At 46.3% G+C, this 24,301-nt stretch overlaps 1 protein-coding gene across 2 annotated transcripts in view; it reads right to left on the reverse strand.

The window, feature by feature from the left end:
- RGS14 (regulator of G protein signaling 14) overlaps nt 1-24,301 on the reverse strand; it is a 164,928-nt gene that overhangs the window by 34,647 nt on the left and 105,980 nt on the right. For both annotated transcript variants that reach the window (XM_040405553.1, XM_040405545.1), the window contains one exon: nt 11,035-11,161. In XM_040405553.1, the coding sequence (XP_040261487.1) occupies nt 11,035-11,161 (127 nt within the window). The remainder of the gene's footprint in view (nt 1-11,034; nt 11,162-24,301) is intronic.

The following is a 24,301-nucleotide window of genomic DNA, read 5'->3' on the forward strand; positions in this document are numbered from 1 at the left end:
TGCATTCGGCCTAATTCTGTCAGGTGCTTTTTTTCAAAGCTGGTCATCTTGCACCATCCAATCTGAAGCCAAGAGGAAAGGCAATGACGGACATATCTGTATGTTAGGCCTCTTGCACACATGCATCCATTCCGTGCATTGGGGACCGCAATTTGTGGTCCCCAATGCACGGACAACGTTTGTGCAGCGGCCGGGACAGAGCAGTCCGCACCGCAAAAAATAGAGCAAGTTCTATTTGTTTGCGGTGCGGAGGCACGGACAGAAACACCACGGAAGCACTCTGTGGCGTTCCACGGGGTTCCGATCCGTGCTTCAGTTCCACATCTCCGTGATTGCAGACCCATTCAAGTGAATGGGTCCGCATCCGTGATGCGGAGTGCACACAGACCAGTGCCTGTGTATTGCAGACCCGCCATATGCGGGCCGCAATACGAGCACGGGCACACAACGTTCGTGTGCAAGAGGCCTTAGTGAGATTTTAAAGTACTAGCTACTATAAAGCCATATCTAATATCTTACCATATATAGGAAAGCAACAAAGACTGACCCATCAGTCTAGGCTTACATACACTAGTGATTGTAAACGTCTTATCTGATTCATCTCCACGCAGACCATAGATTATTTATGTAAATGTGATCCAGTCCTATATCTGCAATCAATTTAGGCACTTACAGTTATTTACTTCTACAGTCTTAGAATTACACAATAGAAAACCACAAGAAAGCCATGTATGGGCTAAGAAATCTACAATAAAGCCACAGAAGTCTTCTTTTCTTAAATCATCAATATAGCATGCATGAATAATTCAGTATGACCATTGGTATTGTATGTAGATTATGTGCAGCATACAATATGATACACCACATTTATCTGAAGTAGAGTAGTTCTAGACATACGGTAGCAGACTAGTTCCTTTAGAATCATTTAATATTAAATAAGTATCTTAAAGGCCCTGTCTGGTTTTGAGGTTTTTTTTCACCCTCAGGTATAAAAATTAAAAGGGTTGTCTGGGTTCAGAGATGAACCCGGATATATCCCCTTTTTTACCCAGACACCCACCTGATATTAGTATTAGAGCATTTCATGCTCTGATGCTCTCCCTTGCCCTGCTCTATATAAAGCGAGGCAAGGGCTTTTTAGTTTATATCTTTACACTGCTAGGCAGAGGCTTCTGCCTAGCAGTATTGTCAGTGACATCACCAGCACTGATGGGCAGGCTTTAGCTTTTCCCTAGTTGTTTTACAGGCTAGGGCAGCGCTAAAGCCCGCACATTAGTGCCGGTGACATCACCAGGCTCACTGCTAGGCGGAAGCCTCTGCCTAGCAGTGTAAAGATATAAACTAAAAAGCCCTTGCCTCGCTTTATATAGAGCAGGGCAAGGGAGAGCATCAGAGCATGAAATGCTCTAATACTAATATCAGGTGGGTGTCTGGGTAAAAAAGGGGATATATCCGGGTTCTTCTCTGAACCCAGACAACCCTTTTAATTTTTATACCTGAGGGTGAAAAAAACCCTCAAAACCAGACAGGGCCTTTAAGATACTTATTTAATATTAAATGATTCTAAAGGAACTAGTCTGCTACCGTATGTCTAGAACTACTCTACTTCAGATAAATGTGGTGTATCATATTGTATGCTGCACATAATCTACATACAATACCAATGGTCATACTGAATTATTCATGCATGCTATATTGATAATTTAAGAAAAGAAGACTTCTGTGGCTTTATTGTAGATTTCTTAGCCCATACATGGCTTTCTTGTGGTTTTCTATTGTGCAATTCTAAGACTGTAGAAGTAAATAACTGTAAGTGCCTAAATTGATTGCAGATATAGGACTGGATCACATTTACATAAATAATCTATGGTCTTTTCAGAAGTGGCTAGGAAATTGGGTCCTGCTTAGTGGGAGAGGAGCAGCAAAAGATTACGTCAGGAACCGGCATCATTATATTTCAAATCTACGTTGGCTCCATTTCTGGAGAATGGAGAGCCAGACAGTGTACTAAATTGATCAAGAGGCCTGTAGTAACGGGGTTCCGAAGGTGCACTCGGTCCCCCATTGCCCGCAGAACTGTTGCTTAGCTTTGGGAATGAGGATCTGTGTTTGACCTCATTCCCAGGGCAGCTTTACTAGCTGGGTGGCTCCCGGCTCCTAGTCTGCCTTGAGCGCCGAGCTGATCACTCGGTGCTCGACTGGTTGGTCTGTCGGTCATGTGACGCTGGCCACGTCACATGACCCTCACTCCCCACTATAAATACAGGCAGCCTGCTGGCCACAGGTTGCCTGTTAATTTAGGTTCCACCTGTGATTTGGTCTTTCCAGGCGTACTTACCTCCTGCTGAATTCCTGACGATCCTCTGCCTGCTTCTTGTGTACTTTGCTACTCTCCTGGAATTTGACCCCGGCCTCCTCCTGACGATCCTCTGCTGACTCCTTTGGTACTTCACGTCTCTCCTGGTATTTATGACCCCGGCTTCTCCTGACAATTCTCTGCTTGCTCCATTTGTACTTTGTAGCTTTCCTGGTATTGACTCGGTCCGTTCACGTCCTGTTGTTTGTCTGTCTGTCATCCCTGCACTTATTCCTAGTTAGGGATTGCCATCCAGTTGTCCCCTGTCATTAGGACTCGCGAGGCAAGTAGGCAGGGCCAGGGGTAAGGGTGGAGCGCAGTGGTCACTTCCCTCCCCCCTGTGTGTATGCGACCGTTACAGATTAACAGGCCCAATAACCACTGTATTATGAATCCTCTGGTGACCCTGACTGACCATGTCTCTAATCTGACGCAGAGGGTGCAGGAGCTAGGGGAAAAACTCAGTTCTTTTGAGTTAGGGCAAGGTTCTTCCACTCCTCAGGCCTCCAGTCCGCATTTTGAGCCCCAGATTAGGCTCCCAGAACCCTTTTCTGGAGACCGGAAGAAGTTTCTCTCTTTACCTGCTGGCGCCAGTTGTTTATATTCTGTGGAGGGGTTCTTTCAGGCCCTGGGTACCCTCTATGATGAACCAGACAGGGCTCTAGTAGCCGAGACTGCTCTAAAGGCACTGGTTCAGGGCAATTTACCAGCGGAGGATTATTGCTCCCAATTCAGAAGGTGGTGTGTCCCCTCAGGATGGAACGAACCAGCCCTGAAGAGTCAGTTCAGGTCAGGTCTGTCTGATAAATTAAAGGATCTTCTGAGACCTTAGAGGAGATGATGACCCTTGTTGTCCGACTTGACCGACGGGTTAGAGAGAGATGACAGGAACAACAGTTCTCTTCCCAGATGGTGGTCCAGCCAGAGGCCTATCCCAGAGACAATGCTGAGGTCTCCACCGAAGAACCCATGCAGGTTGGCATGACCCGAGGGAATCTTCGCCGCAGACGTGGAGAATGCTTTTAATGTGGAGATCCTGACCATTGGATCAACCAGTGTCCTAAGAAGGTCCTCTCTGTCAAGTCTCCTAAGGCAAGGCAACCTAAAGACCAGGTACACCCTGAATTTTCTAAATGTAAGCTTTCGGTACCCATTACAATTTCTCTGGGAGTAGATAAATGGCCGGGTAAGGCCTTTATTGATTCTGGCTCAGCGGCTAGCTTTATTGACTCTGAGTATGCTGTAAGATTGGGTATTCCTATGTTTGCCTTACCAACTTCTATCCATGTCATGGCTATTGATGCTACTCCTCTTATTGGTGGTACGGTGAGCTTATGTACCTCAGAGATTTCTCTAACCGTGGGTGTGTGCCACTCAGAGAGATGTTCGCTGCTAGTCCTGGAGAACCTACCTGCTGAGGTGGTACTAGGGTTGCCTTGGCTCTGACTACATAACCCCACTATAGATTGGTCCAATGGGGAGTTGGTGAGATGGGGGCCTAAGTGTGACTCGTGCTTGTCCGCGGTACAGGCTGGGGTCTCAGTAAAGTCTGATACTTTACCCTCTGTTGTTAGAGAATATTCTAATGAATTCTCATCACCAACCCCGGAGGTTCTACCCCCCCATAGACATTATGATTGTACCATAGAGCTAGTAGAGGGGGCCAAGTTTCCTAAAGGGCGAATTTATAATCTTTCTATGCCCGAACGCAAGGCCATGGAAGATTATATTAAGGAGAGCCTTGGTAAAGGGCATATTAGACCTTCTGTCTCTCCTATGGGGGCGGGGTTTTTCTTTGTTAAGAAAAAAGATGGTGATCTTAGGCCATGTATCGATTACCGGAGATTAAATAAAATCACTGTCCAGAATAGATACTCCCTCCCATTGATTCCGGATTTATTTAACCAGGTTCTGGGGGCAACCTGGTTTTCCAAAATTGACCTGAAAGGGGCATACAATCTAATCCGAATCAAGGAGGGAGACGAATGGAAGACGGCGTTCAATACTCCGGTAGGACACTTTGAATATCAGGTGATGCCTTTTGGACTCAGCAATGCCCCATCTGTGTTCCAAAACTTCATGAATGACATTCTTAGGGAGTTCTTAGGTAAATTTGTTATTGTCTATCTTGACGACATTTTGATATTCTCTCCTGACTTTGAATCCCATGTGTCTCATGTTAAACAAGTATTAGAGGTGTTGAGGGAGAATCAGCTATCCGCTAAACAAGAGAAATGTGTCTTTGGTGTACAGGAGATTCTGTTTCTAGGGCATGTTCTGACTCCTCACGCCTTCAAGATGGATCCTGGTAAGGTACTAGCAATTAAGGAATGGGTAAGACCTTCATCCTTAAAGGCCTTACAACGGTTCTTAGGTTTCGCCTATTACTATCGTAAATTTATTGAGAATTTTTCCGTAATTGCTAAACCGTTGACCGACCTTACTAAGAAAGGGGCGGATTTGGAGAATTGGTCTACTGAGGCCATTTCTTCATTTGAAAAATTAAAAAAGGCATTCAGTAGCGCTCCCATTCTGATCCAGCCTGATCAGGAGAAACCTTTTATTGTGGAGGTGGATGCGTCCGAGGACGGTGCAGGAGCAGTCCTTTCACAAGGTCTTGCTAGCCTCACTAATCTGAGACCATGTGCCTTCTTCTTCAGGAAATTCTCTCCCACGAAGAGAAACTACGACATAGGGAATAGGGAGCTGCTGGCCCTTAAATGGGCATTTGAGGAGTGGAGGCTTTTTCTGGAGGGGGCAAGGCATTGTGTAACTGCTGTCACTGACCATAAAAACCTTATGTTTCTCGAGTCTGCTAAGAGGTTAAATCCCCGTCAAGCCAGATGGGCTCGGTTTTTTACTCGTTTTGATTTTTCCATCACGTTCAGGCCGGGAAGTAAAAATGTGAAGGCGGACGCATTATCTCAGAGCTTCCAGGCTTTTCAACCTACTGAAGTACCACCTGAATCCATCCTACCAGCAAAAATCTTCTTAGCAGCTCTTACCCAGGATATCTCGGCTCGCATTAGGTCTGAACAACATCTGGCACTGGTATCCACCCCAACAGATAAGTTGTTTGTTCCCGTACAATTTCGTCTCCAGCTGTTGGGTGAGTGTCACGATTCTGCCTTTTGTGGACATCCGGGTGTTGAGGGCACTAAGGATCTGGTTTCTAGATCTTATTGGTGGCCCACTCTAACTAGGGATGTCAAGTCCTACGTGTCAGCCTGTGAAGTTTGTGCCAGGTCCAAGATACCTAGGACTCGCCCTGCTGGTAACCTATGACCCCTACCCATTCCCAGTAGACCCTGGTCCCATATCTCGATGGACTTTATAACTGACCTACCGCCGGCGGAGGGTAAGACTGTAGTTTGGGTAGTGGTCGATAGGTTTAGCAAGATGGTCCATTTCATTCCCCTGTCTAAACTCCCGAATGCCAAAACCCTGGCGTCTATTTTTGTGAAAGAAATTGTTCGATTGCATGGTATCCCGGAAAATATTGTTTCTGACAGGGGTGTGCAGTTTGTGTCCAAATTCTGGAGGGCCTTCTGTCAAAAATGTAAAATTTCATTGTCTTTTTCCTCTGCCTACCACCCTGAGAGTAATGGGCAGACTGAACGCCTTAATTAGTCTGTCGAACAATTCTTGAGGTCATATGTTGCTGATGACCAGCAATTATGGGTGAAATTTCTTCCATTGGCTGAATTTGCTTTGAATAACCGTGTCAATTCTTCTGCTGGGGTTTCACCTTTCTTTTGTAACCATGGTTTCCATCCCCGTTTTCATTCTGGGTCATCCGTCTCCTCCACTAACCTGAGGTGGATAGGCTCTCCTCTGAATTTTGCACAGTTTGGGCCCGGGTTCAATCGAACTTAGAAAAGGCTCAAAGTTCTCAGAAACTCAAGGCCGATAGGAGACGTTCAAAGGGGGTGAATTTTCAGGTTGGGGATAAGGTATGGTTGTCCTCTAAGAATCTCTCTCTTAAGGTAGATTGTAAACAGTTTGCTCCTCGTTTTATTGGACCATATAAGATCACGGAGGTGATTAACCCGGTATCATTTAGGTTGGAGCTGCCTGAGTCATTCCACATTCCTAATGTGTTCCATAAGTCTCTACTTAAAAAATATTTTGAACCGGTAGTACCATCAAAAGCCTCGCCTCCGCCGGTTCTTGTTAATGATGCTGTCGAGTATGTGGTGTCTAAAATAGTGGATGTCAGGAAGGTGCGTAATTCCTTGCAGTACCTGATTCACTGGAAGGGGTATAAACCTGAAGAGAGATCTTGGGTACCTGCCAGGGAGGTTCATGCTCCTAGACTTGTTCGAAAATTTAATTTAGAACACCCTGAAAAGCCATCGCCTGAAGTCTTGGGTCCGGTGGCCCCTCGTAAAAGGGGTTCTGTAACGGGGTTCCGAAGGTGCACTCGGTCCCCCATTGCCCGCAGAACTGTTGCTTAGCTTTGGGAATGAGGATCTGTGTTTGACCTCATTCCCAGGGTGGCTTTACTAGCTGGGTGGCTCCCGGCTCCTAGTCTGCCTTGAGCGCCAAGCTGATCACTCGGTGCTCTACTGGTTGTTCTGTCGGTCATGTGACGCTGGCCACGTCACATGACCCTCACTCCCCACTATAAATACAGGCAGCCTGCTGGCCACAGGTTGCCTGTTAATTTAGGTTCCACCTGTGATTTGGTCTTTCCTGGCGTACTTACCTCCTGCTGAATTCCTGACGATCCTCTGCCTGCTTCTTGTGTACTTTGCTGCTCTCCTGGTATTTGACCCTGGCCTCCTCCTGACGATCCTCTGCTGACTCCTTTGGTACTTCACGTCTCTCCTGGTATTTATGACCCCGGCTTCTCCTGACAATTCTCTGCTTGCTCCATTTGTACTTTGTAGCTTTCCTGGTATTGACTCGGTCCGTTCACGTCCTGTTGTTTGTCTGTCTGTCATCCCTGCACTTATTCCTAGTTAGGGATTGCCGTCCAGTTGTCCCCTGTCATTAGGACTCGCGAGGCAAGTAGGCAGGGCCAGGGGTAAGGGTGGAGCGCAGTGGTCACTTCCCTCCCCCCTGTGTGTGTGTGTACGCGACCGTTACACCTGTGTCTCTTAATAAATTTGGTGCATCCTACCAAATATGAATCGCCAATATTAGTAAATCTGCTTTAGTGTACCCTAATAGACTTAGCTTTTTCCTTTTCCAGATTCCTAGTGGTCTAAGGCTGAGAAGTTAGCTATTATCTGCATCCATAGTGGTCTAGGGCTGAGAGGTGGTTGATAACACTATTTCTGGTGATCTGTGACAGAGGTGTTAAAAGGGCATTCTGGTTGCAGCAAGTTATACCCTATCCACAGTGTAGGGGATAACTATGAGTTCAGCGGAGGTCCAGTACCTCACAGGCTCCCTTGAAATAAATGGAGCAGCAGATTGTGCATGCACATTGCCACTCTATTAACCTCTATGGTAGTTCCAAAGATAGCCAAGTTCAGCATTCCTGGTCTTCTAGGACAGTCATGAAGCTTGATTCAACAAATACAAAAATACATGATTGAAGAAGAACCCAAAGGGTCGAAACATTGCATTCTTGAATGTGAGATATGGAATAAAGAAGAATTTTGGATATTTGAGGATGCGGTCACCATCTTTCTTATTGGACTTATACATCAGGAACTGTGATTCTCTGGATAGGTTGGACTTTGCATCCCACAGCAATAAGACTACTATTTGGAGAGTATATATTAAACTATCGGACATCAGTGCCCATAGCTTAATAAAGGCAAATCACTGCCTTTTTCACATTGCTGGTATATATCAGAGGTACACGTTGGGTGCATACCTCGATGTATACCTCCATTGCATGCTAGTTTAATATGAATAATTCATGTTTACACGTAGATCTTTTGACCTGCGTGCCTGCGCTGCACTCAGAAATGACTGCTGATGGAGTGTTCCATCAGTAGCCTTCATTCACAAAAGTGAATGGAGGCCGCTAATAGACAGAATCTTCCATCAGTGGTCATGTTCTCACCACGGCACCAGCACACAGGTCAGCGGACCTGCCTGTAACCATGAATTATTCATATTAAACTATCATACATCAGTGCCCATAGTTTAATAATGCTTATTACTAGTTGTATGCATGAGCTGTTACCATCACATATAAACGGGCCAATCTATTTCAGAAATGAAAGCTGAGCTCTGATTAGTTGCTATGAATGACAACGTTTTCTTTTATACAGTTTTGATAAATCTGCCTCAAATGTGAAAGAATCCTTATGCTGATTGTTATGGCTTTTCCCATTGACTTGATAACCGCATGTAAGAACTGTGCTTGGTTCTCTGTAGAGAACTTTTCCAAAGCTGTTTAGCTCTTAAAACTGTGGTTCCTGAAGGAAGCTCACAAGTTCAGTCTTACAGGTGCCCTAATATAAGGATTCCTTTCCAGAGTCTCCCTTTAACGTCAGATACCTATACACTGCAGCGTAATGAGAATATGTTTTAGATTATTAAAATCACTGCATTATTTCAGTCACAGCATATTTAGTGAGGAGGAATCATTTATCAGGATATTAGCATAGAGAAATGCTAAGACACTGAATGACCTTCATCAGAACATAACCGATCTGACAAGATAATGAAACCCTGACTCATTTCCGACTCATGCAATTTGTGTGACATGTGGCTGGCTACATTTCCTATTATGTAATATGCTTGCATGCCATAATGACTTTCCTTAAGTATCTGACAAAGAAAGGGAAATTATAAGAACTATAATAATAAAGTATAGAGAGTTTTCTCTGTGTTATTATTGAGTGGAAAAACACAGTGTACTAAAGGGAAATATTATTTTAATATATCAATTTCACACTTGTGATATCTCGCATTGTAAAGTATCAGATCCAGTTAAAATTTGTGGTTCCTAACTGTTTCACAGCAGACCATGAATTGGTCTACTGAAAGGAACTACTGTACCTAAATTATACCATCTATCCAAACAGTGACTATATCAAATCATACAGTCTGAACAATACGCTAATAAGGTTAACAAGGTATTCGCTTCAGACACTTATAGCATGAAATATAAATGTCTGATAGATCTCAACGTTGAGAAATGATGGGTCCCTTTAGCCCCATTTGACATGGGAAGAGCCACAGACATAGGCCTCCTGCACACGACCGTTTTTTTTCCCCGTTTACTGGCCGTTTTTTGCGTTCCGTATACGGAACCATTCATTTCAATGGTTCCGCAAAAAAAACTGAATATACTCCGTATGCATTCCGTTTCCGTATTTCAGTTTTTCCGTTCCGTTTAAAGACAGAACATGTCCTATTATTGCCTGCAAATCACGTTCCGTGGCTCCATTCAAGTCAATGGGTCCGCAAAAAAAACGGAACACATACGGAAATGCATCCGTATGTCTTCCGTTTCCGTTCCGGTTTTTTCGGAACCATCTATTGAAAATGTTATGTCCAGCCCAATTTTATCTATGTAATTACTGTATACTGTATATGCCACACGGAAAAACGGAACGGAAAAACGGAACAGAAACGGAAACACAACGGAAACAAAAAACGGACCGCAGAACACAGAAAAAGCCATACGGTCGTGTGCAGGAGGCCATACGCAGATATATTTTCTGTTTGTTTCCTCCACAACACAGCCATTGACAAATTGAATGGGAGCCATTTGCAACTTTTCCTGTTAATTTGCCATAAATGTCTGATGTGGGAAGGTTGCTTTATCCTTATGTTTAGCCTTTTAATGGAAAAGCATGGTTTCCCAATACTATTCCTAGGACTTATCCCACTGAGGAAAGTATAGGTTTATTTGTAGTCAATAAATAGGCGTCTAAAAGGTGATGTCTCACAAAGACAATGAAAGAAAAAACAACCGCACTCAATCCAAGAACTATTGTTCCGGTTTGTTTATTTTTGTGGCAACTTCACCAATTTGTGACGTTTCGGTCATAAGACCTTTATCAAACACAAGTTGCCGTAAAGAAGAAACGTGGAAGGAGTAAAAGCTAATGGTGTGTCCACACCCATATAGAGCGTCTATATGGGTGTGGACACACCATTAGCTTTTACTCCTTCCATGTTTCTTCTTTACGGCAACTTGTGTTTGATAAAGGTCTTATGACCGAAACGTCACAAATTGGTGAAGTTGCCACAAAAATAAACAAACCGGAACAATAGTTCTTGGGTTGAGTGCGGTTGTTTTTTCTTTCATTGTATGATTCTGGCTGGGAAGCCAGCACAACCAGCACCATAGTCTAAATAGACACGAGTGCCGCGTCTTATCTACACAAAGTCTCACAAAGACAACCACTTTTAAATATGAAGATGGCTACCCCTTCTCTAAGTCCTGGCCAGTAGGCACACATTACATTTCACTTGTATTGCATAGTCACACCAGGATCAGATTGAGAAATCCCCATTTATGACAAGGCTTGTAGTACTGAGAAAACTATATTCTTCTCTCAGTGGGAGGGTGGACCCACATACATTTTTCCTATGGCAACTCGCATAAATTTTTCCTATCTGGCTGCAGTATGACACATTAAGTAATAGCTGGGAATCTGAATTCCATGGAATCCAGTAAACATTATATCAAATGTTCCAGCTTGTAAAAGGACTATTTCCCATGATAAAATTAGGTAAGGAAATATAAGTCCATTACTTACCTTACGCAGAACAATGTATTGGTTACCTAGTCCATACTTCTTTAAAGCAGACTGTAAAGCTTCATGTATAGTCTTTGTTGGCTTTGACACAATGCGCAAACTTTTATTCACTGGTTCAATCTGTAAACTGAAAATATTCCACAGATCAATTGTCAGAAGCAGTTTAGTGAGTCTTCTTGACTGCCAAATGATTAGTTATACATGTTTTATCACCCTATTAGGAAGGTCATGTTATCAGGTGGCTCGCCAGTCCAACAAGTCACATGGGAAACCTCAACATAGATATTGGATGTCACCATGCTCTTAAATTTTAGAATAGGCAGACACTTGCTTGTTTTTCAGCATTCCTGAAGATGTATTGCTCCTGTCCTATCTCTCTGTGCATTTGCTCTGATGATCTGCATGTTTCTATCTACAGTATGTGTCTACTGAATGCATGAAGCATTACCTCTGTAGGGTATGACCTGGACTGTTGACTTCAGTCCTGATATTGTCAATACTGTTGCTGATATCAATTTTACTGCAGGCCAGTGGACTACAGGCCCTCAAAATTATTCATTCACCGTACAGAAAAGAACAATTGATAATGTGGCTGGAGGTACATTAGGTGGTCACCGTATAACAATTTTACTGTTGGCCAGTTAGATTACAGGCCCCAAAAATTATGCATTCACCGTACATAAATTATCAAGTGATTATGTGGCCGGAGGTATATTAGACGGTCAATGAATATCAATTTTACAGTGGCCAGTGGACTACAGGCCCCCAAAATTATTTATTTACCGGACAGAAAAGCACAATTAATAATGTGGCTGGAGGTAAATTAGGCGGTCACAGTATAACAATTTTGCTGTTGGCCAGTTAGATTACAGGCCCCAAAAATTATGCATTCACCGTACATAAAAGATCAAGTGATTATGTGGCCGGAGGTATATTAGACGGTCAATGGATATCAATTTTACTGCAGGGCGGTGGACTACAGGCCCCAAAAATTATTCATTCACCGTACAGAGAAGAACAATTGATAATGTGGCTGGAGGTACATTAGGCAGTCACCGTATAACAAGTTTACTGTTGGCCAGTTAGATTACAGGCCCCAAAAATTAGGCATTCACCGTACATAAATGATCAAGTGATTATGTGGCTGAAGGAATATTGGTCAATGGATATAAATTTTACAGCAGGCCAGTGGATTACAGGCCCCAAAAATTATGCATTCTCCGTACATAAATGATCAAGTGATTATGTGGCTGGAGGTATATTTGACGGCCATTCAATATCAATTTTACTGCAGGCCAGTGTAGTACAGGCCCCAAACATTAGGCATTCACCAGACAGAAAAGAACAATTAATTATGTGGCTGGAGGTATATTAGATGGTCATTAGATATCAATTTTACTGCAGGCCAGTACAAATAGATGTCAAATACATATGTTTAAAAGACCTAAAAATATAAAATTGGATTAAAAACATGGCTAACGAAATCCCCCCTCTTGAAAAAACCCCAAATGATAATAGTTGAAATTCAATAACACATGGTCGTCACAGGTGTTGAATTCCTCCGAGGTCCCAAACATTAGGCATTCACCGGACAGAAAAGGCCTTTTATGCCGCTTTATTTACCTAAGACAGGGACCATTATTTGTTCTGGGTGGTGGCGGATATTTGTGAGCTGTCATGAGGAAATTCAATTAAACGTGGTCGTCACAGGTGTTGAATTCCTCCGAGATCCATGCCTCATTCATTTTTAGAAATGTGAGGTAGTCCACACTTTCGTGAGCTAGGCGACTGCGCATATCGGTCACGATTCCCCCTGCTGCGCTGAACGTCCTTTCGGACAGGACACTCAATGAGAGGCAAGCCAAGAGTTCCATGGCAAATTCTGCCAGCTCTGGCCACAGGTCAAGCCTGCACACCCAGCAGTCCAGGGGTTCCTCGCTTCTCAGAGCGTCCACATTGGCCGTTAACCCGATGTAGTCGAACACCTGTCAGTCTAGGCGTTCCCTGGGGATGGATCCGGAGGGCGGCTGTCGATTAGTTGGTTGCAAGAATGATCTCATATCTGAAGTGACCAACACATCTTCATACCACCCTCTTCTCGTATGCGCTGTAGGATTGGTACCCGCACCTGTTTCTCTGCGAGTGGAAATTCGTCTGCCAGCGCCCGCAACAGCAGAATGCAGCATCTCTCACAGCAAGGCCTAGAAATGCTGCATTCTGACAGCCCTCTGTGATGCTGGTAACATGTCCGCTATTTTGGGTTTGTACTGGGGGTCTAAGTACGTTGCTACCCAGTACTGGTCCTTGCCCTTTATGCTTTTTATACGGGGGTCCCTCTTCAAACACTGGAGCATGAAGGCCCCCATTTGCACTATATTGGAAGCTGTGGAGTGGCCTGGCTCCTGCTCATCGCCCAGGAGAATGTCGTCCTCGGTCTCCGCCCCCCATCCACGGACAACACCAGGGATCCCAGAAAAGTTTAAAGCCTTCTTTTTTCTTGGGGGGTGTAGCGGAAGAGGCAGTAGCAGTGGAAAAGGAGGAGTCAGCCGAGGAGGCGGAGGATGGAGTAGGAGGAGGAGAAGAAGAGGCAGGCCTGCATGCAATTCGTGGAGGTAACACCAAATCCACACGGGTGCCACGGGTTACATGCTTGACGGCCGCCAGAAGGTTCACCCAGTGGGCAGTAAAAGTTATGTATCTTCCCTGCCCAAATTTGCTAGACCACGTGTCTGTGGTCAGATGTATATTGGCACCGATACTGTGTGCCAGAGATATATTAACTTGCCATTGAACATGGCCATATAGTTCAGGGATGCCCTTCTGGGAGAAATATTTCCTTCCGGGGACCTTCCATTGCGGGGTGCCAATGGCCACAAATTTTCTAAAGGCCTCCGAGTCCACCAATTTATATGGCAGTAGTTGGTGGGCTAGAAGTTCCGACAAGCCAGCAGTCAACCGTTGGGCAAGAGGATTATCCGGCATCATCAGTTTTTTACACTCGAACATTTGGGCCACAGAAGCCTGCCTTGTGACAGATGAACGTGACGATGGCACGGTGGAAGGTGGAGGACAAATGGGAGGAGAAAGGAGAAGGAGAAGAGGTAGGATGTGGAGCACCAGGAGTGTGGCTTTGTGGGTTCTGACTCCGTTGCTCCCACTGGGCTCGGTGATGGGAGGCCAGGTGCCTTCTTAAGGCGGTCGTCCTTAGGTGAGTGTTAGGCTTACCGCGACTTATGCGTTGACAGCACAGGCTGCAAATGGTAACACTATTATCAGCAGCTGATAAGTTAAAAAAAATCCCACACTGCGGAGTCATGTGCCGGCTTCCTGGGATGTGACCGTGAAGATGTGACTGTGCATGGTGGATGGCTCGCTGCAGATACATTTGCAGTCTTCTTTTTGCCTCCTCTGCACTGTGTTTTCTGCCTGCTTCTCCTCCCTATCTGCAACTCTGTCTCTCCCTCTGAACTTCCCTCCTCTTCCTCTCTTGTGGGCACCCACGTGACATCCATCGACACGTCATCACATCGGCACCTTCACCACCAGACATTAGAGATCTCAGAGTAGGCAGCAACAGTGGGGACTACCCTCCTTGGGCTGATCTGGGTACTGTGGTCAGACCGCTGGGTGGCGGCTGTTGCTACCTCCTCTTCCTCTTCCTCATCCGATGCCAAGAATGGCTGCTGGGGGGATTTACTCCGGTAGACAGGGGTGCGTATAGAGGCAAAAGGAGTCCAGGTAATGAAGCAAAAGAGCGTTTATTTCACACTTTCTCAAACAGAAAAGCAGAATAGTCACTTGGTGTTAGTTCACACACAAAATTACAGAGAGCTTCACCTGGCTCCTTTACTGGAATGAGTCCTGTCCTGGCCGATCGCACAGCCACATAAAGTTTTCTCACAGGATGCTGGGCACTCTGTATGTCTGTGTGGGGGTCTAGGCCTCAGCTCCACACACTGCAAAAACCACCCAGACTCACAGTGATTTTCCTTCCTTTCCTCCCAGCTGAGGTTGCTGCCTGGGAATTTATATCCCAGCTCCAAAACCTGGTTCTGCAACGTGGGGAGTAGGCACCCGCCTAACTCTTTACCTCCTCCCAGCAAGAGCCGGCCCAGATTGGCTTTGCAGGCATACTAAGTATTAAAGGTGTCAACAGCTTCTGCTGTTACCACACAAAACCCAGCTCTTACCTCACCGAGGCCAGGAACCTCAGTGACACGTATCTGCCATCCATTACGGTACCCTGCACCTTACCACACTGCGCATCGGTAAGGTCTGGGAATTGATGGGAAAATAATTCCTCTGACTCAAGTGGAGGGACTATGGTGGTGGTGGTGGTGTTTTTGGGGGTGCACACAGCAGAGAGTGAGGAGGGTGCAGATACAGAGGATGAGTGCAGCATACGGGTAGGTTACCCGACACTGCTAGAATGTAATGTGTATTTCCCTTTAAGCCAGTTAGGCCTGTTGCAGGCAATCTTTATTCCAGCCAGCAGAGGGAGCCCCCAGTTCAGTATAAATAGGCTAGGGCCTAGCCTAGGAAGTCAGTTAGAAGTTGCTGGAGTGAGTGCTGAGAGGATCAGGGCTCAGTCAAGAGTGCAGAGATTGCACTACTGGTGTGGAGGGTCATACCCGCCCAGCTTTCCAGGTTAGTTATACCTGAAGAACTCAAAAGATAGAGCCTGCCATCAGGAGGGAAGAAGACCTCTACCAAGTATTTGCTCAAGGGTTATCACCAGGAATTAGGTGTCTGGACCTTGAGGGTATTGCTGCAAGTAGCATAAGAGGGAATCCCTGAACCTAGAAGGCCTGTCTCGAAGTTAACCTTGTTGTAAGTAGAAGCCTGAACCACTACTGTTAACTGTATGGTAAAGTGTGGAATAACTCTGGAACTGTATTCTCTGGCTGTTCATCCTACTACAAATCCATGCAGTAAAAGTTGACCTGTTATATGAATATCCGGACTACTCTATTATTCCACCTATCACTACACGGGGTGTCACCGTTCAATTGGCACTGGCGTCACGACATTTATGAACTGCCTGTTCCAGTATTTACCCAGATTGAAGACGACAGTGAATCCCAGGTTAGTGGGTTGCCCTGCACTACGACTCCCCGCATACCCAAAGCGGCTACTGACCCCCTGGGATACTGCATCGCTCTTTTTGGCGTCACGAACAGGATCCGCATGCTTCTGGAGTGCAGAGAAGTGTGAACTGTGTGCTTTAACTATTCCACCACCGTATTGCAAGGACTATACCCTTTATTTTCAAGTCGGTGGATTACAATTGTGCCTGGGAGGAATCGGAGGCGCTGTGCTGTGTTGCTCTACCCCCAGGAAAAGAAAATCGTGGCTGTGGATTACAATTTATTCACTTGTCAACAACCCTGCTTGCTGTCAGGGAATGGTGACCAAGATGGCCACCGGCCGCCTGGAGTAAAGTTTCCCGCGCTGCTGAGGACCTTCGTGGGCGGATCCCTTCAAAGACACAGAGAATCCCGCCCCTCTTCATCATCGCACCGCCGCGGCCCTGCTTGTTCCACGTCACCGCGTACTCAGGACGTCCGGAGTCTCTCGAGATTTGGCCTGCGCAAGCCCGGCGATACCGGTAAGGACTTGTAACCGGAGGGAAGGGGATTGTTCCGGCCCCTTTAGTCGCCAGCGGCCACATCGTAATAAGCTAACATGTCGGAGCCGGGAGTGCGCGAGCAGCCGGCCCTGGGAGAGCTTGCGGCTCCTAATCATCCTATAGCCCCCAGCATGATGCCCTTTACCATGCCTTACTATTTTGGGGCCCCAAGGTTTCCCCGCTATAAAGGAGAGACCCATACCCTAAGAGACTTTAAAGAAAAGTTGCTGGCATTATTCAAACTGTACCCCATAAATGCCGACCAGCAAATGGAAATCCTGCTAGCACAACTGGAGGGAGCTGCCCGCAGAGAGGTATTATCCTGGCCTGCTGCTGAGCGGAGTACTCTGGAGCAGATATTCACCCGCCTCAGGGCCACTTTTGAAACAAGGACTGCCTCAGAGATAAAGATGCACTTCTTTGGCAAGAAACAGAAGACCGGTGAGTCCCTCCGTGACTATGCCCTATCACTTCAGGAGGCTTTAGGGGCTGTAATCCAGATAGATCCCAAGGAGGCTGATAATCAGGACCAGACCCCGAGGGAACAATTTATCACCGGGGTGTCTAGTGAGCAAATAAGGACCCAATTAAAGATGCTGTCCGCCCAGCACCCTAACAGTACCTTTCTGGACTTTAAAGAACTGGCAATAAAAATTATGGGGTCAGCAGTATCTACGGAGTTGAGCACCCCACCTGAGTCATCAGCCTGCAGGCCAAAACCGCTTATCACTAACCAAGCTGAGGCCGGTCAAGCTGTTCAAGCTTCAGCTACCGATACTATCGCCATGCTGACAGAGCAAGTAAATCACCTCACTAAAAGTCTAGAGAGAGTGTGCAGAAAAATAGAGGAATGGGAAAAACCCATAATGTCAGAGGAAGAGTTCTTGTCACCTCCTAGGCCGTTCCCACCTCCATACCAAGAGACTCACCCCAGGGATCCTGGGAGGCGTAATAGAGATCGCAAGCGGCCCGTGTGTAAATACTGTAAAAAGGTGGGACACACAGAATCCACTTGCTGGCAGTTAAACGGGCTACCCTCGAGGCTGAGGACCACCCCTCGGGAGGTAGAACAATAGGTCCAAAGGATCCAAATTGGATGCCTCGGTATGTAGGATCCCATCCTAAAATCAATATAGAGATCAATGGGGTCCCCTTTGAAGCCCTATTAGATACTGGGTCTCAGGTCACTACTATTCAGCTGCCCGCCTTTGAAAGATTCTGGGACACCGACCAATTAACCCAGCCACCTAAATCCTGGGTGGAGATTATCGCCAGCAATGGCAAACCAGTAAAGATTCATGGATACTGGGAACCCACCCTGCAGGTGGGAGAAGTAACCTTACCGCAACAGGGGGTGATAGTAGTACAGGCCGGCGACAGAGGAGGACACCCTGTCATTCTAGGCACCAATGTCTTCAAAAACTGTTATTCGGAAATACTGGCAGTATTACACCAGACTTTGCCCACTGCTTCCTCTGCAACCAAGAGGGTGATTCAGAAGACTATTACTGTGTTAAGTGCCCAGCAGAGGTTTGCTAATGGGAAAGGAGAAATTTGTACTGCCAAGATTCGTGATATTAAGCCTGTGACTTTGCCTCCTAATTCTCAAACTCTCTTATGGTGTCGTGCTGTCCTGGGAGTCCAAGGCCGAGATTATCCAGCCCTGGTGGAACCAACCCAGATGGAGAACTACCCTTATGTGAGAGCTGCCAAGTGCCTGGTGAACGTCTCCCAAGGTAAAGTACCTGTCCGTCTGATTAACCTGAGTGATCATCCTGTTGCGCTTACTAAGCATTACCCTGTTGCTCAGCTGTCCCAGGTGTCCTTCCAAGACATCATTCGTCTTCCAGTGACAGAAAAGATGCCAGCTGCAGTCAGCGGACGTTCGCCGGTGACCCAGCCACAAGTGCCCTGGTGGGAAGAGCTCCATGTAGGGGACGAGACTACCCCCCAACATCAACAAGAAGGGATTCTTCAGCTTGTCAAGGAGCACCACCAGGCCTTCAGTAAGCATGCCACTGATTATGGAGAGGTGAGTGCCATACAACACACTATACCTACTGGCTCTCATTCTCCTATCAAGGAGAGATACAGACCTTTACCGCCTACTTCATATCAGACTGTAAAGGAAATGATCCAAGAGATGAAAGACTCTAATGTAATCCGGGACAGCCGTAGCCCGTGGGCGGCACCCCTGGTCCTTGTAAAGAAGAAGGACGGTGGTATCCGTTTCTGTGTGGATTATAGGAAAATTAATCAAATAACCCACAAAGATGCATACCCACTGCCCCGCATTGAGGAGTCACTAACTGCTCTGGGCTCCTCTGCCTATTTCTCCACCTTGGACTTGACCAGTGGCTACTGGCAAGTACCCATGGCTCCTGCAGATAGGGAAAAGACTGCTTTCACTACTCCCATGGGCCTGTTCGAATTCAATTGTATGCCGTTCGGGCTATGTAATGCCCCAGGAACTTTCCAGAGACTAATGGAGCGGTGTTTGGGTCACAAAAACTTCGAAACAGTGCTGCTGTATCTAGATGACGTCATTGTGTACTCAAAAACATATGAAGACCATCTGAAACATTTAGCAGAAGTATTTGAAATCCTTATCAAATATGGCTTGAAGGTAAAGCCATCCAAGTGTCACTTGCTCAAACCTGCAGTAAAATACCTGGGGCATGTGGTAAGCGGAGAGGGCGTGCAACCTGACCCTGATAAGTTAGCGGCTGTCCGTAATTGGCCGTTCCTACTACCGTCAAGGAAGTGAGGGGTTTCCTTGGTTTTGCAGGCTACTATAGACGTTTTATCCCCCATTTTGCTCAAATAGCTGATCCTATCCAGGAACTTCTGAGGGGGCAACCCAAGAAAAGTCCTAGAACTCCTGTGCCCATTGAGTGGAATGAGGAAAGAGAGATAGCGTTCCAAGTGTTAAAAAAGAAACTGACCGAGCCTCCTGTGTTAGGTTATCCAGACTACAGCAAGCCCTTCCATCTGTATACCGATGCTAGCAAGCGAGGCCTGGGAGCTGTGTTAGCCCAGATCCAAGAGGGAAAAGAAAGGGTGATAGCTTATGCAAGCCGCTCCCTGAAAGGGGCTGAGAAGAATGACCAGAATTATAGTTCCCTCAAACTAGAGTTCCTGGCATTAGTGTGGGCAGTGACGGAGAAATTCAAAGATTATCTAGCCGCCACCCCGTTCATTGCATTCACTGACAATAACCCTCTAGCGCATCTAAATACAGCTAAATTGGGGGCCTTGGAGCAGAGATGGGCCTCTCGCTTTGCCAACTATGATTTCTCTGTAAAATACCGTGCTGGACGTACTAATGACAATGCTGATGCTTTATCCAGGCTTCCCACAGAGACAGCTCCTGATGATGGGCGAGATGCTTGGGAAGATGTAGAAATGCCGGCTTTCTATAACAAATTTGCTCAACAGGATCAGGCTCGAGCTACCAATGACAGAGCTGCAGTTCCTTCACCCTCCAGTAGGCCTGAGCCTAAAGAAGAAAGGTGGGTGAAACTACAGTCTGAAAGTAGAGTGCTGGGTGAGTTGTTGGACTTCATTACTAGTGGCAGAGCCCCTGAGAGGATTCGGCGTAAGAGTGCAGATCCCGAACTCATCAAACTGTGGAGACAGCGCCATCAGCTCTTCATACAAAAGGGCCTATTGCTACGGAGAAGCCTAGACCCAGTGTCCAACGAAAGAGTGCACCAGATTCTCATACCCCGACGAGATGCAGGTATGGTGTTGGAGATGTACCACAATCAATCCGGTCACTTTGGGTCCAAAAGACTGAGGCTAATATCCGCCAGCGGTTTTACTGGGTGGGCATGAGAGAAGACATTGAGAAGTGGTGTCGGGAGTGTGTAGCCTGTGCCTTAAAACGAAGTGAGCACCATGATCAGAGGGCACCACTGAGACCCATTGTAAGTACCCGTCCTCTTGAACTGGAGCCTAGTCGCTCAGGGTATGCTTATACCATGACTATTATTGACCATTTCACTAAGTTTGTTGTAGCGGTGCCTGTGAGAGACCAGACAGCCAAGACTACAGCCGAACTGTTCTGGAAACACTTCCTCCTGCCCTTCGGATGTCCAGAAAAGATCCTCACCGATCAAGGACCTGCTTTTGAGTCCCATCTGTTCCATGAACTGTGCCGCTTACACAACTGTAAGAAGATCCGGACAACGGCCTACCATCCTCAAGGTAATGGATTGTGTGAAAAAATGAATCAGACCTTGATAGAGATGCTGAGGGCCGTACCTCCTGAAACCAGAGGAGATTGGCCTAGTCTGTTGCCACAGCTCATGTTCACGTACAATCATACCATCCATTGTTCCACTGGGTATACCCCTTTTTATTTGATGTTTGGGCGCCAAGGGACATTGCCTGCTGATCACTCCTTGGACATACACGTACCTGATTGCATCAACCCATTACCTAATACCGACTGGGTTGCTGAGCACCAAAGGCGATTGAATACGGCCAAAGCCATTGTTCAGGAACGTATGGATTATGCTAGAGACCGACAGCAGAGAGACTATGATCAAGCAGCCCATGCAGAACCCTTGACAATAGGGGCTGTGGTATGGTTAAAAAATAACCGCCGTACAAGTAAACTGGACAGTAAATGGGAGCAAAGTCCCTATGTTGTCACTGCAATCCCAAATGTTGGGACTCACACTTATGAGATCACCCGGGAAGGCAGGGGATCCCAAATTGTACACAGAAACCGGTTAAAACTCTGCCTGACACCAGAACCCAGTGCCGAGAGTTCTAGATCTGAATCACCTGTGTCAGACCCATCAATACAGCCCTAGGATCCAATGCAGGCTGTCAATAATCTAAGGTATGACTCTGATCCCATGCATTGGCTTCTGACACCATGGTTGAACTTGTTGGTGCCCGCTCCGGCACCTAATGTATCTTCACCTCCAGAAGAGCCGGTTCAAGATGCCCCGGATCCAGTCCCCCTTCTAAGGGATATTGTTGTTCCTGTTGTTCCTGACCAAGGTCTCACTGATGGAGACCCTCCTGTTGCTCCTCTCTCTTCTACCTCGTTGCTAAGGGAAGAGGAGACCCCTGAGTTGAGAAGGTCTACCCGGATGACCAGGGGACGTCCGCCAGTCCGGTTAGGAGACTTTGACTATGCTGGTGGTGTCTCTTCCCGAGCAGTTGCTACTGGTAATACCTTGCTTGACATTTGTGCGCAAGAATGGACTCCTCCACGTGAGCCCTTGCCTGTGATACACCCACAGGAAACCCCTGGGTAGTTCCGTTATTATACTGCAACCAAAGAAAAATGGACTAATCTGGCTCACCTTAAGTCCGCTGTGCCAGGTCGGCGGCCGTGACTAAGAAGTAAGAAGACGCCCCTTTCCCTTGCGTCATTTGGTCATGAAGTTACTAATGTTATGTTTTTCTGTGTGAAATAATTATCTATTATATTTATAATGTAATGCTTAAGTTATGTACCATGTTATGCCGGTTCAGGAAGGTGTGTGAGTACGAGGCCTTACTCACGTTAAAGTCTGGGGGTGTGCAGCATACGGGTAGGTTACCCGACACTGCTAGAATGTAATGTGTATTTCCCTTTAAGCCAGTTAGGCCTGTTGCAGGCAATCTTTATTCCAGCCAGCAGAGGGAGCCCCCAGTTCAGTATAAATAGGCTAGGGCCTAGCCTAGGAAGTCAGTTAGAAGTTGCTGGAGTGAGTGCTGAGAGGATCAGGGCTCAGTCAAGAGTGCAGAGATTGCACTACTGGTGTGGAGGGTCATACCCGCCCAGCTTTCCAGGTTAGTTATACCTGAAGAACTCAAAAGATAGAGCCTGCCATCAGGAGGGAAGAAGACCTCTACCAAGTATTTGCTCAAGGGTTATCACCAGGAATTAGGTGTCTGGACCTTGAGGGTATTGCTGCAAGTAGCATAAGAGGGAATCCCTGAACCTAGAAGGCCTGTCTCGAAGTTAACCTTGTTGTAAGTAGAAGCCTGAACCACTACTGTTAACTGTATGGTAAAGTGTGGAATAACTCTGGAACTGTATTCTCTGGCTGTTCATCCTACTACAAATCCATGCAGTAAAAGTTGACCTGTTATATGAATATCCGGACTACTCTATTATTCCACCTATCACTACACGGGGTGTCACCGTTCAATTGGCACTGGCGTCACGACATTTATGAACTGCCTGTTCCAGTATTTACCCAGATTGAAGACGACAGTGAATCCCAGGTTAGTGGGTTGCCCTGCACTACGACTCCCCGCATACCCAAAGCGGCTACTGACCCCCTGGGATACTGCATGAGGAGGGTGCAGAAGCGGAAGGCTGAGTGAGCCACTCAACCAACTCTGGTGCGTCCTTTGACGTAATCGCACACATCTTCTCCAACTTCCCACTTAGGCTCCGGCCTGGTGCACCTGCCCGACTCTAACACCCCTGCAGAATGGCCTGCCTCTTACTCTGCCTGTCATTTTCAAAATGACACTGTATTTGTGGAAGCAGGTATATAGAACCCCTTAATCAGTTTTTGTGGGGGGCAACTGGTATATCACACCAGTTGCAATTAGTTGTTCCAATGGCGTTTGTCCCTCTATATAGCTGCGGTATCTCAGCAGAACTGCACACAAATGCTGCACACTACAAATTCACTATATAGAAATTATATTATAGGTATATCACACCCCTGCCTCAATCAGATTTTTTGGAGGGCAACTGGTATATCACACCAGTTGCAATTAGTTGTTCCAATATTGTTTGTCCCTCTGTATACAGTGCTCCAGACAAAAAAAAAAATAACCAGGAGCCAAATAAAAAATTTTAGTCGCCAAATTTTAAATGCATATAATTAAAAAAAGGACTTGACGGAGAAGATGAGACGCAGGTCACAGTAGTGAGCCAGCACTACATATAGGAGAATACAGCACCACATACCTCTCACATCCAGTGACATCTTTTGGGGGGCAAGGTAACTAAAAATGGCGTATTGCGCGGTTTTGATTTTTTTTCTGTTACGACCTTCACCAGAGAGGAAATATTTTTTAATATTTTAATAGCTCACACTTTTTAGGATGTGACGATATGTAATATGTTTATTTTTTATTGTTTGTAAATTTTATATGTAAAATTGGGAAAGGGGGCATTTTCAACTTTTAGTATTCTGGTGTTTTTTTTTACTTTTTTTTACTTTTTATTTAATAACCATTTCCCCCCTTAAGGGCTATAACCTGAATCTTTTCATCCCTTGTCCTATTCACTCCGATAGAGCTGTATTAGGGTGACTAGGACTTTACACTCTCCTGCTGCCCTGTGCATAGTACACACAGCAGCAGGGAGATTACCATGGCAGCCAGGGCATCAGTAGCGACCTGGCTGCCATGCGAGACGATCGGAGCCCCAGCAGTGTAATCTGCCACTGCCACCAATGGAGGGGAGGGGACTCTGTGGCCACCATATAACAATGAGGGTGGGGGCCTGTGGCCACTGCGCCACCAATGATATTAATAATAGGGGGGGACGGGAGGGCTTTGGGAGGGCGCACTGCACCACCAATGATACTTATATTGGGGGGGCACACTGCGCCACCAATGAATGTAATTAAAGATGACCTTTCGTGGGTCCAAAGAATATGAACTAAG

This window comes from Bufo bufo, chromosome 1 (genome assembly GCF_905171765.1).
Source record: "Bufo bufo chromosome 1, aBufBuf1.1, whole genome shotgun sequence".
Taxonomy (NCBI): domain Eukaryota; kingdom Metazoa; phylum Chordata; class Amphibia; order Anura; family Bufonidae; genus Bufo; species Bufo bufo.